The following is a 17,843-nucleotide window of genomic DNA, read 5'->3' as shown; positions in this document are numbered from 1 at the left end:
TAGTAAAATATTTTAAGGGTCTTTCCAGTATTTATTCCTACTCTCAGTAGGTCCAGTGCATGCAGCTTAATTACAGCAGTACTAGTCTTATGCGGGAATAGAAGTAAAGAGCTCTTTTAATGAGGGCATTTTCCAAAGTGATGCTTACTCTCTTCAAGCACCAAAGACTGTAACATTTTTGGTTTGAAACCTTTCTGAAATGGGTAATATCCTTTCTGAAATGGAAAAGAAGACATGGAACAAAAGGTAACCTTTGTTATGAGGGCACTCATAATGTGTGTTATTTAACTGCGCTTCTGCCATGCGCTGATTCCCTGAGGGGCTCCAAAAGGATGTAGTTCTCTTCTCCTGCATTTCTAAATGGCCAAGATCAGGAATCCCCTCGTGGTCCAGTGGTTAGGACTCTGAGCTTTTGTTGCCGAGGGCCCAGGTTCAGTCTCTGGTTGGGGAAGTAAGATCCCACAAAATGCATGGCACAACCAAATAAATAAGTAACCAAGATCACTGGGCTTTCCAACTTCTTGGGTTCACTTTTCGTGGTCTCTCTCTCAGTCTGGGGAAGCCAGTCTCCAAGCTGGTCCCCAGTAATCCCTACTTCCTGGTATCCCATACCCTTGTGTATTCCCCTCCCACACTGTACAAGGTTGATCTGTGTAACAAAGAGAACACAGCAAAAGTAACAAAGTCTGAGTTTAGGTTATAAAAAGGGTGGGTGTGATAGAAGTGCTAATTATCACTACAATGGCAATCTTATTACAACTGATATACCTTAAAGTTACACAATGTTTTATGTCAAATATATTTCAATAATACATAAATTTTTTAAAGGAAAAAAAAAGGGAGTTTGACTCTGGCTTTCTTCCAGATCACTTGCTTTGGAGAGAAGCCATGTTATGAGCATCCACATGGAGAAGTACTATGGCAGGACACTGAAGCCTTCCTGCCCAGAGCTACACAAGTGAGCTTGCAGTACATCCTCCAGCCCCGGTCAAGTCTGCAGAAACTATAGCCCCAACTGAGCTGACAGCTTGACTGAAACCTCATGAGGGTCCCTGAGCCGGGCCCACCCAGCTTGCCTGCTTCCTGACCCAGAATACATGCGCGATAATAACTGGGTGCTGTCTTAAGCTGCTACATTTTGGGGTAATTTGTTGCACAGAAGAAGATAGCTAGTACACTATCTGTCACATCCTTCTGTTGCCAGGAGACCAAACAGCCATACTTGAGGCCACCTCATGACTTTTGTGAAATACAACAGGGAGAAATACATAGAAATCATATTAAAATGTGTCAGAACATTATCCAGAGTAAACAGTCCTCCTAGTTAGGAAGGCTTTTAAATCTCTCAACTTTGCAGTAATTTAGGTTTACTCCTCTATCTCTTCTTTTAGTTCCTAGGAGGTCCCTAGTTGTCATGAGTTAAGAATTTATGATTTTATATAAAAGTTGATAAGCAAGCAAGGTTTTACATGAGGAATAGGGGGCTTTCCTATCGTCAGGCAGAAGGCTTTCTGATGTCTTGCGGCTGCTTGAACGGAGGCCTTTATTGCCTTCTTCCTTGCTGCCAGCTGTGTTACCACCTCTGTAACAATTCCTCTGGATAAGGAATCTGCTACTGAAATCAGCAAAAGTTAAATGAGCTTTTTATTCAGTTTTAAAAGTGTTTCTTACATTATTTTAAACATGAAATATGGGAAAGTCTGAATGACCAAGAGCATTTCAAGAAAAGAACTCAGCCAATCAAGATGTGGGAAGAAATATTTCCGCATGGCATATTCTCCAGTGGGTCTGTTCTGCAATGTAATTCATTCTTAAACTTATTTCCACTCTTGAAAGCAAGAATACTAGTAGGGATTTCTACAACTTTGAATCATCTAACTACCTTCTAAGAAGCAACAGAAAGAGAGTCTATTATGGAGCCAATACTTACCTAAAAATAGTAATATAAGGTAAATCTGAAGAAAAAAGGAAAATCGAACTTTGATTTTCACTGGATATGGCAATGTGAAGCTGAATCTTCCTGTTTCATTAAATATTGGAATGGACTGAATCACTGAGACAGCTGAAAGCAGAAACAAGAACTTTTTAGAAGCAAATGAAATACATTCACTGATAGAACCTAACTCCTCAAAGTTTCGGTTCTAGGTTTGTTGAAAATGCTTCCTCCTCCCTTTGTACAACAGGCTCACGCCTCTTCTTTTTTCCCCCGCTAGCTTTCCTAGGAAATAAGCCTTCAAGCTGACAGCAAAGGTAAATGAGGAACAGTCATTTGATAGCACTGAGCTTCCTATTCTATAAAATGGAGAGAAAAGTACCTATCTGACTCACTCATTAGGTGTTTGTCATAATAAAATGAAGTCATCAATATGAACTTGATTTGGAAGATTAAAACTACCATATAAATAGGAAGCATGCAATGCATGACCACCCAGCTCCCAAACCTTAACAAAATGAACTACTTCCTTGGAACAGTCTCGACAGCAGGAGTATTATGGAAGGAAACCACTAGAAAGAAATTCTTGAAAAGTTCAACACCCGTGTATCAGACTAAAGCTGGCAGAGGGAGGAAAAGAGGTGTGGCTACTCAGTGGAGATAAGATATAACACCTAGAGTTCTTTAAAGTACCTTCTGCCAAACATCCCATAGGATATAGGGGAATCCACACAGTGTAACGAAGCCATGTGAGCACCTTCCAATCCATGTCAATGCAGGAGAGCATGTAGAAGGGGTACCTATTGGAAATAAAGCATTCACATGTTAAAAACCACTGAATGCAACTCTAGAACATCATTCAAGAAGAGTAATTTCACAATCAGTCACACATGGCTTTTTAGCAGAATTAACAAACTCCCATTAATGAACTCCCATTGTGCTCTTCCTCCAATCTTCAAAGGATGTGAAAGTGAAAGTGAAGTTGCTCAGTCATGTCCGACTCTTTTCGACCCCATGGACGGTAGCCTACCAGGCTCCACCGTCCATGGGATTTTCCAGGCGAGAATACTGGAGTGGGCTGCCATTTCCTTCTCCAAAATGATATGAATTCTCGATAATGGCAAAGTAAGTTTAGGTCTCAAAGGAACCCTCTATGAAAAAGTTCCGTACATGGAACAGATGCTCAGAAGCATTTTGGCTTTATTCCTGGTTCTGATCTATGTTCCAAGTAGGTAAGGACAGATACTTTGACACTTTATCTCTGCCTAAATGAACATTTACCAAAATTAAAGTATACAAAAAGACCTCTAATCTATAATCAGGCATACTCTACTTAAAAAAAGCTAACATAAATTTGTTTCTCCCAAACAGTAAAAGTTACTATTAAGAACCTATAATCTCTTTCACTTTTGTGTTAAGTAGACTAGAGGGTATACAGGATGCCATGGGATGCAGACTACAGTTAAGACATAATCTAGGGCTGACAATGTCTTTTCTCCCTCTTAACTGTCAACTTTACCAAAATATCACCAAACCCAGAACTGAGGAGTCAGTTTGCAAAACCAATGCTCCACTTGGCTGGAAAGGGAAGAAGTATGGAATATGTATGGTCTGGTACAGAACACATCTACTTCAATCAGATCTTTTTTTTAAGAAAAGGATAACTTCTGGATTTCCCTGGTGGTCCAGTGATAAAGAATTCACCTGCCAATGGGGGGGACACAGGTCCAATCCCTGGTCTGGGAAGAGTCTACATGCCTCGGGGCAACTAAAGCCTATGCGCCACCTCGACTGAGCCTGTGGTTTAGAGGCAACACAACCAGAAGAGTAGCCCCCACTCGCCACAAATAGAGCTTGCACACAGCAATGAAGACCCAGCACAGCCAAACACAAAATCATTTTTTTAAAAGATAATTTCTTCTACTGACAATCAAAAATAGAAGAATCAGATAAGAGGTCAATTCAAACGTCAGTAATCTAATAGCCAAAGATTTATTCTATCATCCCTTCTCGAAGGCTGGTCTTCAGTACTTCATCCAGCCTGGGATGTTTCTTCAGTTACATGTTTCTTCAGCCCTTTCAAGAATTTTTCCATGTGAATGGGTCCTCTCTTTCCAACAAGACAGCAAGATCCTAAAGGGTAAGATAGGCCTTCGGTTTCTCTGGATCTCTCCCTCTGCTCCCCAGTGTCCAGGCTGGTATTATGATCCACTGAGCGCTTTAAAAAAAAAACTGCCTCAGACTTGCTGGCAGTCCGACTCCGTGCTTCCATTGCAGGGGACATGGGTCCAATCCCTGGGCAGGGAACTAAGATCCCACATGGCATAAGGCCAAAACAAAATTAAAAAAAAATAAACAGGCTTGTCCGAAGGTACTGCGTTATCTCAACTGATTGTTCACAGTTACAGATCGAACTCCTCATCCTACTCTTTCCCCCTCCTCACTACTGCACTTGACTAGTCTTTTATGGAAGCAGCCTAGATGTCCATCGGCAGATGAATGGATGAGGAAGTTGTGGTGCATATGCACAGTGGACTATTACTCAGCTATAAAAAAGGAACACATCTGAGTCAGTTCTAATGAGGTGGATAAACCTGGAGCCTATTATACAGAGTGAAGTTAAGTCAAAAAGAGAAAAATATTGTATATTAACGTATATATAAGGAATTTAGAAAGACAGTACTGACGATCCTACATGCAGGGTAGCAAAGGACACACAGATGTAAAGAACAGACTTTTAGACTCAGGGGGAGAAGGTGAGGGTGGGGTGATTTGAGAGAATAGCACTGAGACATGTATATTACCATATGTAAAACAGATGACCAGTGCAAGTTCAATGTATGAAGGAGGATATCCAAAGTCAGTGTTCTGGGACAACCCAGAGGGATAGGGTAGGGAGGGAAGAAGGCATGGGGTTCAGGATTGGGGGGTACATGTATACCTGTGGCCAATTCATGCTGAAGTATGGCAAAAACCATCACAATATTGTAAAGTAATTATCCTCCAATTATAATAAATTAATTAAAAAATAAAATTGTTAACTAAAAAAGTATCTTTAATGTTTTAATTTTAAAAAAACACTGTCTCAACTTTGCAGAGCACATAGATGCAGGTAGAACTCCACACATGAAACTTTAATCTCAAATAAAATGAGACTCTGGATAAGACAGTCTTATCCATAGTCGAAGGAGCACTCAAACACCATCCTGGCATTTGTACCCACCTGAAAATTTCAACTGTGCTCCATATATAAAACACAAAGAAAACCACAGCTTTGCTTTGCATTTCTTCCACGGTACCAAAGATGATAAACAAAATGAAGTTTCTTCCAAGAAGCTGTTAAAAAGACCCAGAAGAAAAAAAAAGTTTAAAATACATTCATAAAAGACAGCACATAAATGTGTTATCTGAAACATAACCCCATTAAATTCAAGGTACATAGAAAAAGACTGAGAACAGCTTAGAACAAGTTTAAGTACCAAGTCAGTACCAGTGTTACAGATTGTGTGTGTGTTCAGATAAAACACTGCTATTTCTCTGCAACAGGTAGAAATGTGAAAGTACCCAAGCCAGTACCAGTATTTCTGGACAGATTTTTGTGTGTGTGTGTATTCAGAGAAAACAATGCTATTTCTCTGCAAACAGGTATTTTTACTCATTGAAACTTCTCAACAAAGTGTGAATACCTACTAAATAAACATCAAAACCCTGCATTCCCCACCCTTGAGCTCAACTGCTCAATACCTGGAAAAGAGAAGGTATCACTGGTGTCTTAGTGACTCCAATTGCTGCATTGATAGATTCCACGGCTGCCAGCATCTGGCAAAAATACATCATGTCAGCCACAGTGTGGAACGTGTCATAGAAGGACTCTATGGGACAAACACATATTAAAGGTAAATCAATTGGCAAATGCCAACACACAAGTATTTTGCAATCTAGATAAGCCTTTACATGAAATGAATTTTAGGAAAAGTATAATAAACATCCAGTCAGATTCAAGTTCACTACTCAACTAAGCTGGAGGGGAGCAGGCCTCCATGGGCCTAATTAGTAAATTTTATTGGTTACCAGTAAGTTAACACATAAATCGTGTATGCCCCTCTCAATTTTAAAAGGCAAGAAAAAAAGCATACCTAGATTTCACTCACTTATTATATGCTGAAAAATCTATGTATCAGGCACAATGGTAATTCTTTTCCGGTCCATTATCTCATTTAATTTAAAGCTAAAACTGTATTACATATATTGAATGAAACCTAGCTTTTTAAAATATCAAAACTATACAATCATAAATACATGCAGAGGTACAAAAGTACTGAATAAAATTAACTTTCAAAGACCTTAATTGTATTTATATACTTAATCCTATTAATTCTCATTCTGAGAATATATCCTAACTAAAAAATATAAAATGAAAAAGAATAAAAGCTTCAGCAAGGAGACTGTTCTCTGAACTATTACATATTTCTAAGTGCACTAAAACAGAAATGATCTAAACCTACAAGTATGGAAAGTTTGAGAAAACTATAGTATATCTATTTCATGGAATATTATATAACAAAATGAGTTGTTGCTTATTTGAGGTCAATAATTGTGGTATCAATTTGGAGTGGTCCATAATTTAATATCCTTCATTTTCCATGCTGATCCTCACTTGACATCCTGAATTCTTACATTCCTCTTAGTGTTTCTCAAGCAGGGCACCACTGACATTTTGAGCAAGACAGTTCTTAGTCCTGCATATTGTGAAGGTTTAGGATTCTTGCCTCCCTGCCTATTAGAGTTTTTAAGAAATGGCAGAGTTAGGCAAGTTACCAGTGAAGATGACACTGCAGGCTCCTCAAAAAGAAGACAGTTTAAATATCAAATGAAAAAAACAGGCCCTGGCAAGACTGAAAACACTCTCTAATCGCAAAAATGATCCACTATACAATCCTGCTACAAAGTCAAATGTGAATCCACAAAATGAGGAAGTTCAAAATTTGATTAGTTCTTTTCTTTGAAGAAGTAATGCAAAATTACAATTTAAATTTTGCTATGAAAAATTTATTCATAATTTTAAATGTCCCTTGTGAAGACAAAGATCACAATTTTTTTTCACCATTTACAGCAAAATTCTGGTATCTTTCTTCAAGAGATTCACTTCTTAACTTTTTGGACAAATTATCTTTGACAAATGAGGTTCTCCATTATTTTGAACTAGAAAATTGTGACTTAAGATTTGGAATATGGTAAATAAAAGTAGATCTTGTTGCTCTGTATCTGATTTTATGGGAAATTCATCCTTGTTTCCATTCAGGAATAAAAATCTGATTTCTAAAATGATTGTTATAAAGAATATTAATAACACTAACATGCTTATAATACTGTTTTAAAAACAAGATGCAAAACTGTATACACAGCATGATGATAACTTTTAACTGCAGGAGAAAAAATGAAGACTAAAAGAAAATGTATGGAAATATTAAAAGTGATGGACAATGGCTTATTCACCTCCCCTTCCAGGCCCCCCACATCTCCTCCCCAGTTTTCTCCCATTTTCCAAACTTTATTAAATTGCTCCATTTCCTTTTTAAATGTTTATTTATTTATTTATGGTTGTGCTGGGTCTTCATTGCTGCGCGTGAGCCTTCTCTAGCTGCAGTGAGCGGGGCTACTCTCCTTGTTGTGCGCAGGCTTCTCCTCGCAGAGGCTTCTCTTGCTGAGGAGCCCGGGCTCTAGGTGCACAGGCTCAGTAGCTGCGGCACATGGCCTTAGTTGCCCTGGGGCATGTGGGATCTTCCCAGACGAGGGATTGAACCCACGTCCCCTGCATTAGCAGGCAGATTCTTAACCACTGGACCACCAGGGAAGCTCCAGCCCATTTACTTTTATGATCTGAAAAAAATTTTTTGAAAGTACTAACAAGGTACTCATATTAATGGACAAGGATTTAAATAGTGGTAGTGTAAAACAGTACACTCTTTCTGGGCAGTATACAGCAGAATCCTTAAAAACAATCTACCCTTTAGTCTCATAATTCTTCTTCAACAACTTTTCCTAAGAAAGGTACATGGGTTTATTAGAAAGATATCCAACAAAGTGCCAAGAATCTATCATTCTGATAGATGGAATTATGGCAGAGTTTAAGTAAGTAATTAACACATTTTTATAATTAGGAAAAAACCTTATTTAAAAAAAAGTATTAATAGAGAGATAGACATGAGTTTCCACAAGTTTGCTATTTCCTTAACATGAGTTCAGCTTATACATGTTTATGTAAATAAACCAAGTACATGTGTAGAATTTGCCATTCACCACCACCTTTTATTCAAAAAGAGGTAACTACAAAGGACAGACTATGACCCCTGGTACCAGGCCCAGGTCCTTACTATACTTCTGAGGACTGATGAGGGAAGAATTGCAACAGCAGCTCCATTCCAATAGGTGGTTAGGAAGGGGCTCAGAGCCAAAACAGAAACTACAGCTCCAGGCAGCTAACTTTAAACACATGACCCAGATAATTTAGCAGCTTTTGGAGTGGGTCACCTAATGGCCAGCAGGCTCACACAGGAACATTCAGAACCAATACAACTATGACAGGTTAAATAAATTATTTATGAATTGGAAAGTCCCTACTCATGAAACTTGTGTTAAATCCATACTAGTAAGAGCTATAGATCTGAGAACAACTGTCCGAGACTTCCTTTGCTTCTTTAAATAACCATCAGTGGACTTCTGGTTACACATGACTATAAGGTGCTAGGCATTTGGGAAGTTTTTCACTAGCTTACTACTGTGCTTTGCAGAAATCCAAGGAAAGACTGGAAAAACAACATGCACTTCATTCTAAAGATTCTGGAGCTAACTACAATTCACCTTCACAAAAATAAAAAAAGAAACAATTCACCTTTACAAACCTCAGATGGGAAAATTTAGGACTGAAGAATAAAATAGTCTACAGGACTTTTTCTCTTTTTAAACAGTTTCTTATTTTCCATCATGCTCATATTTTTCCTCATATTTACTTTACAAAATAAAGAAAAATTTTAAATGTTCCATTCAAGCCATTAGAAAATGGTGCCTTTTCTTCCCATCATTCCACATTTATTGGTTGTTTCCTTTCTCCTTTTGATATTGGTGTGAACAAACTGGAAGAACAAGTTTGTTACTTTTTTAGTCTATCGTAAGTATTTTTCCATATTTTACAACCTCTTTAAATACTTTACGTTTGCTTCACAACATTCCACTGAGGGAACAATCTAAAGCAATCCTTCATTCATGGACATTTACATAGCGTCTAATTTGTCACTAATATAAATAATACCATAATGTTTATTTTTTACAACTACTTTTTGCTGCTGCTGCTGCTGCTGCTAAGTCGCTTCTTCTTCTTGGATATGAATAATTAAGGTTCTTGATGTTGCTGTTGTTGTTGCTATTCAGTCGTTCAGTCACGTCCGACTCTTTCCGACCGTGTGGACTATACAGCAAGCCAGGCTTCCCTGTCCTTCACCGTCTCCCAGAGCTTGCTCAAACTCATGTCCACTGAGTCGGTGATGCCATCCAACCATCTCATCCTCTGTCATCCCCTTCTCTTCCTGCCTTTAATCTTTCCCAGTATCAGGGTCTTTTCTAGTAAGTCAGCTCTTCCTATCAGGTGGCCAAAGTACTGGAGTGTCAGCTTCAGCATCAGTCCTTCCAGTGAATATCCAGGATTGATTTCCTTAGGATTGACTGATTTGACCTCCTTGCAGTCCAAGGGACTCTCAAGAGTCCTCTCCAACACCACAGTTCAAAAGCATCAATTCTTTGGTGTTTAGACTTCTTTATGATCCAATTCTCACACTGGAAAAAACCATAGCTTTGATTATACGGACCTTTGCCAGCAAAGTAATGCCTCTGCTTTTTAATATGCTGTCTGTGTTGGTCATAGCTTTTCTTCCAAGGAGCAAGCGTCTTTAAATTTCATGGCTGCAGTCACCATCTGCAGTGATTTCGGAGCCCGAGAAAGAAAAGTCTGTCACTGTTTCCGTTGTTTCCCCATCTATTAGACAGAAAGTAATGGGACTGGATGCCATGATCTTAGTTTTTTGAATGCTGAGTTTTAAGCCAGCCTTTTCACTCTTCTCTTTCCCTTTCATTAAGAGGCTCTTAGTTCCTCTTTGTTTTCTGGCATAAGGGTGGTGTCATCTGTGTACCTGAGGTTATTGATATTTCTCCCAGTAATCTTGATTTCAGCTTGTGCTTCATCCAGCTCAGCATTTCACTTGATGTACTCTGCATATAAGCTGAACAAGCAGGGTAACAATATACAGCCTTGACATACTTCTTTCCCAATCTGAAACCAGTCTGTTGTTCCATGTCTGGTTCTAACTGTTGCTTCTTGACCTGCATACAGATTTCTCAGGAAGCAGGTAAGGTGGTCTGGTATTCCAATCTCTTGAAGAATTTTCTACAGTGTGTTGTGATCCATGCAGTGAAAGGTTTTGGAAAAGTCAATGAAACAGAAGTAGATGCTTTTCCAGAACTCTCTTGCTTTTTATATGAGCCAACAGATGTTGGCAATTTGATCTCTGGTTCCTCTGCTTTTTCTAAATCCAGCTTGAACATCTGGAAGTTCTCGGTTTACGGTGAAGCCTAGCTTGGAGAATTTTGAGCACTACTTTGCTAGCGTGTGAGATGAGTACAATTGTGAGGTAGTTTGAGCAGTCTTTGACATTGCCTTTTTTGGGGATTGGAATGAAAAACTGACCTTTTCCAGTCCTGTGACCACTGTTGAGTTTTCCAAATTTGGTGGCATACTGAGTGCAGCATTTTAACAGTATCATCTTTTATGGATTTGAAATAGCTCAGCTGGAATTCCATCACCTCCACTAGCTTTGTTTGTAGTGATGCTTCTTAAGGCCCATTTGACTGTGCACTCCAGGATGTCTGGATCTAGACGACTGATCACACCATCGTGGTTATCTGGGTCACTGAGGTTCTTGAGTACCTTGCAAAATGATTTTCCCAAAGAGCTGTACTCATGCACCCTCCCCAGTAGCCACTGTTATGTTTATTTTAGCACATGTTGTTTTCAATTAGGCCTCTTTTAGAACTTTGCAAAACTGATACATAAAAAATACATTTCCTTCACCATTACTGAGTTAAACATTTTGTTGTATGTTAAATTAGTGTTATTTCCTCTTATGAACTGCCTGTATATGATCTTTATCTACTGGGTAGAGTTTTCACATTTTAAAATCAATTTTACAAGTTGTTTATATGTAAAAAAAAAAAAGTTGCCAATATTTGTTACAATTTTTCACCAACCCTCCATCCTCATTTTGCTCAACTCAATATGCTTTTAATCTTTAATGTTGTTTTGGATGGATATTTTTAGATATATAGAAATTTAGGCATTTTACGTAATCAAATACATTGACCTTTTTCTTATGATTTCTTCTATTATTTTCAAAGTTAGAAAATCCTAACCCTCCACATGTGATTTTCATAAATGTTTATTTGTATCTTCTATTATGACTTAACTTTTTGATCTATGACTCCTAAGTCTTTGGGGGGGATTTTTTTTTCCCTTTATATACAGTATGAGAAGAGTTAAACAGATTATCTGCCTCGCAAATCAAGCCAATTTTCCTTGGGAACATTATTAGATAGATTTCCCATCTAATAGAAAAAAATGACTGGATAATATTTTCCTTTCCATTGATTCAAAATTCCTTTTTATCATATACATAATCTGGATATATATTATATATTACATAATGTATTGTAATAATAATATATAAGAGCTATTTTTGAGCTACTTAATCTGCTCTATTAATTAGTCTATCCTTATACTAATACTATACTATTTTAATACTATTTTTTCATAGCAGATAAGAAAAAATCCTCTCCCATTACTGTTTCTTCCCTCGAATTTTACTATTTATGGTTCACAATAAAATTTCAGAATACTTTAGATCACATTCTCAAAAATGTTCTATTGTCATTTACTTTGTCCAGAATTCTGCTAAACATAAAAATTAATTTAGCAAGAACTAATACCTTTATGAGAGTCTTTTCATTCAGTTTCACAACAGTCCATTTAGTCTATTTAGGCTCCAAAGGAGTGAGATCCCTTTAGGACTGTGTAACTTTGACACTAGGAGTATCTCATCAATTTAGTTAGTTATAAATGAATTATCAAGCAGTGAATAAGAAAGGGATGTTAGTCCAAGATGTACCCCTGGCTAGCTGGGTGGATGTGGACCATTTCTTTGACCATCTCCAAATCTGGTTCCTCACCTATTAAATGAACAGAACATCCAGGCAGCCTGTTTCACAAGGTCATGGGAAGTGAGAGATGTGAACATACAATGAAAGGTCTGAAGTGCTACATAAATATGGTGGGGGTGGAAGGGGTTGGTGTGGAAGGCTGAAAGGCAGAAAGTGTTACTTCTGGTGAATAGTGGGCCAAACTACTCAAAAAAGAAAGCAAGCTTTGAAACTGTGTACTTGCCTTTTCCCAAGATAAAGAATCTCACGGTCATGTTGACAAATATCCAGGAGAATCCCAAGAACTGCACTAGATTATACATGAACAGGTATCCTTTCTTCAAGCTTGTAAGAGCTGAAAAGCAAAGAAAGGCAGAAAGATGTTAAAAGTAGTAGTCACAGCAGGAGACAGGTATGTGGGGTTTACCTGGACGACTGCATCCCTCTTTTCGTACATAAGTGCCCTAAGCTCCTCAACAAATACCTGGCCCAGGTCTGCACCAACCAGGCTCTTGGTCCCATAGAAAGCAGATAAGCAAAATTATAAGAAACGTTGGAGTCCAAGGCATATCTTCAGAGGTCTTTTCCCTCACCGTCTTGAGGGGTAAGTATACAGACTTAATGAATCAAAGAAGGAAAAGGAAAAATTACATCTGGCAAAAAATAACTGACTAGCTAAGGAGGCATTATCAGGAAAAACACTCAGTCCTTGCTCCCGTCATCTTAATATAATCTACAGTTTCTTTTTTAGAATTTTTTTAGGGCATATAGGTCAAATACCTCAAAGAAACAGAAACTGAATTTTAAAAATCTAATATTTGACCATGCATCCATCCAACCAAACATTAAGTGAACACCTAAAACATGCAAGATACTGTGAGTGGCATCACTGAGCTTCAAAGATGGTTAAGACATGATGCTCCCCTCAGAGAGTTTACAATCTAAAATCCATATTTCAAGATGGAGAGCGACAGGTAATATCCTGTGAGAATTTCAAGGTGAGAAAATGACTTTAGGCTGGAGAAGCATGTATCAGGCCAAGTCTGCATGGATGAGACGGTTATCTAATCAGGGCTTTGGAAGATGGAAGAATGAGGATATAACCAAAGGCTGGAAAACTGCAAACCAGGAAGAAGGAAGGAGAATAAAGGTCATTAACTTTGCAGCCTAAGGGTTTTCGAAGACATAGCCAATAATGGAATTAAGGGAGGAGTAAGGAGCTTAGACAGAGTCATGGTTGAGTCAAGGAGTAGGGCAAAGGAAAGGATAATTCTTAAGAAGAGCTTTGGAGTCCAGGTTTTGCTGCTACCCATTTATTTCTACCTACATATTTTTATAGCCACATATCAGTGTTTCTATAGAGATATCCAGCACAGACACTTGGTTGATGCTCAAATAATCACACTTAGTATGTCCAATCAAAAACAGCCTTATCTCAAGGGGTCAAAAAAGTCATACTTGTAGCAACATTTAACAAATTAAATTTTTTTTCTTCAAAACTACAAAAATGTATTACATTTCCCCATTTAAAGAACTTTATTAGGAGACTTTATGAATTTAGATAAAACTGCTAAAGCTTTTTCTAAGATCATAAAATAATCCATACGTAAGAATTTTTACATATTTCAGAAGTTTATCCCTCTAAACACCAAAGGTGGCCCTTTTATGTCGTTCTTCTTCATCTCCACTAATCCTCTCCCCTCCTCTGCTTTTCTAAAGCAGAAAATTCCTCTAAATTAGTGGTTATTCAAAATTTTTTTAAAGCAACAAATTGTCTTTTCCATAAGAAATGTTATGGACTTCTATGAACACTTCCATAAGAAGTGTTATTCAGGACGCTAATACATAAAACACAGAAGCCAAGCTGCTCTAATTGAAGTGTACCTGCCTGCTTGGCCTACCTCTCCAAAGCATCTCTGGGAATCCCTGGGGTACCATGGTACATAGCTTGAAAATAACTGCTCTAAAATTTTCCCTTCAGTCGTGTCCGACTCTTTGCAACCCCATGGACTACACAGTCCATGGAATTCTCTAGGCCAGAATACTGGAGTGGGTTCAGTTCAGTTCAGTAGCTCAGTCGTGTCCGACTCTTTGTGACCCCATGAATCACAGCACACCAGGCCTCCTTGTCCATCACCAACTCCTGGAGTTTGCTCAAACTCACGTGCATCGAGTCAGTGATGCCATCCAGCCATCTCATCCTCTGTCGTCCCCTTTTCCTCCTGCCCCCAATCCCTCCCAGCATCAGAGTCTTTTCCAATGAGCCAGCTCTACGTATGAGGTGGCCAAGGTACTGGAGTTTCAGCTTTAGCATCATTCCTTCCAAAGAACACTCAAGGCTGATCTCCTTCAGAATGGACTGGTTGGATCTCCTTGCAGTCCAAGGGACTCTCAAGAGTCTTCTCCAACACCACAGTTCAAAAGCATCAATTCTTCAGCGCTCAGCTTTCTTCACAGTCCAACTCTTACATCCATATATGACCACTGGAAAAACCATAGCCTTGACTAGACAGACCTTAGTTGGCAAAGTAATGTCTCTGCTTTTGAATATGCTATCTAGGTTGTTCATAACTTTCCTTCCAAGGAGTAAGCATCTTTTAATTTCATGGCTGCAGTCACCATCTGCAGTGATTCTGGAGCCCCAAAAAATAAAGTCTGACACTGTTTCCACTGTTTCCCCATCTATTTCCCATGAAGTGATGGGACCGGATGCCATGATCTTCGTTTTCTGAATGTTGAGCTTTAAGCCAACTTTTTCACTCTCCTCTTTCACTTTCATCAAGAGGCTTTTTAGTTCCTTTTCACTTTCTGCCATAAGGGTGGTGTCATCTGCTTATCTGAGGTTATTGATATTTCTCCTGGTAATCTTGATTCCAGCTTGTGCTTCTTCCAGTCCAGCGTTTCTCATGATGTACTCTGCATAGAAGTTAAATAAGCAGGGTGACAATATACAGCCTTGACGTACTCCTTTTCCTATTTGGAACCAGTCTGTTGTTCCATGTCCAGTTCTAACTGTTGCTTCCTGACCAGCATATAGGTTTCTCAAGAGGCAGGTCAGGTGGTCTGGTATTCCCATCTCTCAGAATTTTCCACAGTTTACTGTGATGCACACAGTCAAAGGCTTTGGCATAGTCAATAAAGCAGAAGTAGATGTTTTTCTGGAACTCTCTTGCTTTGTCCATGATCCAGCAGATGTTGGCAATTTGATCTCTGGTTCCTCTGCCTTTTCTAAAACCAGGTTGAACATCTGGAAGTTCATGGTTAACGTATTGCTGAAGCCTGGCTTGGAGAATTTTGAGCATTACTTTACTAGCATGTGAGATGAGTGCAATTGTGCGATAGTTTGAACATTCTTTGGCATTGCCTTTCTTTGGGATTGGAATGAAAACTGACCTTTTCCAGTCCTGTGGCCACTGGAGTGGGTAGCCTTTCCCTTCTCCAGGGGATCTTCCCAACCCAAGGGTCAAACCCAGGTCTCCCACATTGCAGGCAGATTCTTTACCAGCTGAGCCACAAGGGAAGCCCAAGATACTGGAATGGGTAGCCTATCCCTTCTCTAGAGGATCTTCCCAACCCAGGAATCAAACCAGTCTCCTGCATCGCAGGCAGATTCTTTACCAACTGAGCTGTCAGGGAAGCTCTTTCCCTACTTATGGCATGCCAAATAAGTGCCACTAAAACTTGAAAAGTTTTGTTTTATTTTGGACACATGAGGAACACTTATTCATTCTGCTTTTCAGCATTAATTTTGTATAGACCTGCATGGTCCTCCAACTAGAATGGATAAGCTCTTCGAGCACAGGTGCTCTGACGGATTCACTGGCTCCAAAGCTCAAAGGCCTAGGACAACGCTTTCCATAAAGCATGAATTTAAGACAGCTGCTGAATTTAATCTATGATACCCAGAAGATAACACACTTAGAGACAGACACACTTGGACAGACATAAAAGTAGAACTGAATTTTTCAAAGGTTAATGAACAGCAGGACTATACAGAATACTTTCTATCTCTAAGGCTGACAACCACAGCCCTTGTGATCTCAGTTAGGAAAACATCACCAGACTGGAAGAACTATAGTCATGGACCTATGCAGTAATTTCCAGGTCTCTGCAGGACTTGCTGCCACCTAGCACCCTATTAGGCCAGTCCAGGAGGCTGAGGTTCTTCCATTCTGCTACACCAACCTTGGTGTACTCAGATGATGTCAGGCCCCCCAACAGCAGGGAAACATTAAAAGTAAATAATACTTTTGACGTGGGTTTGCACAGCTTAAGCGTTGGGCATTAAGGATTTCTCATAAACTCATCCACCTAATACGAGCCCTCCTGCCGTTTCACTCACCCATACTCCCATCTCTGTCACAAGTTAACTGGTAACTACCATAGCAGTAGGGGAAACTTACTTTCAGGGGAGCCTTGGCTTTCAAGTCTGAGTTTATTTAAGCGTTCTTCTTCCTAGAATTTGGACAGAAGTTTTCCAAGAACACAAGTTAGACTACTGTATGGTACAGTATAGGGAACTTTATTCAATATCCTGTGATAAACCATAAGGGAAAAGAATATGAAAAAGGATGTGTATATATATGTATAAATGAGTGACTCTGCTGTACAGCAATAATGTATTTAACATTGTATTTTAATTATACTTCAGTAAAAAAATAAACTGGAAAAAAAAAAAAACCCACAAGTTAAAATTCCCAGATGCTTGCAGAAGCCCACATGAGAGATAAACAATATGACTCCTTCAAAGCCACCTCCTCCTCCAATTGTGTTCTCACTTCCTTGGGAAGAATGTCTGAAGTCATGGTACTAAGAAGCCTGACTCCTTACTGGGTAGCACTGGCACTATAGAATGACTATCCAGTGCTCACAGAATTAAACCAATCAGCTGGCTTCCAAGCTACAAAGTGGGCAGCCTTAAGATCTTCGAGCTGGAAAAGACATCTAGAAAATTTGTCATGGTTGTAGAAACAAAACGGAAATTTAAGACAGGAAACAGATTGCTATTTCATTTTTTAAGACTTCGATGATTTTCTAGAAGCTAAAATCAAATCTCCAACATTAGTGTGAACTTATATTAGGATAATATAGATACACATGGATGTATATGGAAATACTTATAGATACATGTATATACATGGGCTGGTATACACACATATATTTCCTTGTGCTGTCAGCTGAGAGAACCTAAAAGTAATACGTCAGTAGCAATGAACACTCTTAGCACCCAGATCACCCGGATTCTGGTTTCCACTATCACCCTGCAATAAAAACAGCAGGCCTGGGAATATACAAGATAAACCTGGAGCAGCTCACCGTGCCAGAAATCAAGGATGCACCTTAAAAAAAAAGGCCCATGATGATGGAGCTGTGTCAAAGGGACACAAGAGCCAACTGCAAGAGCTTCCAGTGGCCAAAGACAGAACAATTTGAGCAACAAGATACATAACACAGTATTGGATTACAGCACAAACTATAAAACAATATAAATCAGTATGGATATTGTCATTTATTTATATCAGAACAGATTTGTTTTATAGTTTGTGCTGTAATCCAATACTGTGTTATATATCTTGTTGCTCAAATTGTTCTGTCTTTGGCCACTGGAAGCTCTTGCAGTTGGCTCTTGTGTCCCTTTGACACAGCTCCATCATCATGGGCCTCTTTT

The 17,843-nt window shown here is 38.9% G+C and overlaps 1 protein-coding gene across 3 annotated transcripts in view; it reads right to left on the bottom strand.

The window, feature by feature from the left end:
* The window catches only part of HACD3 (3-hydroxyacyl-CoA dehydratase 3), a 31,133-nt gene that overhangs the window by 2,700 nt on the left and 10,590 nt on the right, over positions 1-17,843 (bottom strand). For 2 of the 3 annotated variants that reach the window (XR_008199983.1, XM_052646627.1), the window contains exons 5-10: positions 16,579-16,630; positions 12,420-12,530; positions 5,678-5,805; positions 5,157-5,269; positions 2,627-2,733; positions 1,931-2,062 (exon numbers count right to left, since the gene is read on the bottom strand). Coding sequence is in view for 2 of the 3 variants with exons in the window: in XM_052646627.1 (XP_052502587.1) it covers positions 1,931-2,062; positions 2,627-2,733; positions 5,157-5,269; positions 5,678-5,805; positions 12,420-12,530; positions 16,579-16,630 (643 nt within the window). In the remaining variant the exon portion in view is untranslated. Of the gene's footprint in view, positions 1-148; positions 216-1,930; positions 2,063-2,626; positions 2,734-5,156; positions 5,270-5,677; positions 5,806-12,419; positions 12,531-16,578; positions 16,631-17,843 lie in introns of all 3 variants that reach the window. The other variant, XM_052646628.1, reaches the window with a different exon arrangement.

The sequence above is a fragment of the Budorcas taxicolor genome, chromosome 10 (assembly GCF_023091745.1).
Source record: "Budorcas taxicolor isolate Tak-1 chromosome 10, Takin1.1, whole genome shotgun sequence".
Taxonomy (NCBI): Eukaryota; Metazoa; Chordata; class Mammalia; order Artiodactyla; family Bovidae; genus Budorcas; species Budorcas taxicolor.
The sequence above is the reverse complement of the archived record's forward strand: the minus strand, read 5'-3'. Positions and strand labels throughout refer to the sequence as shown.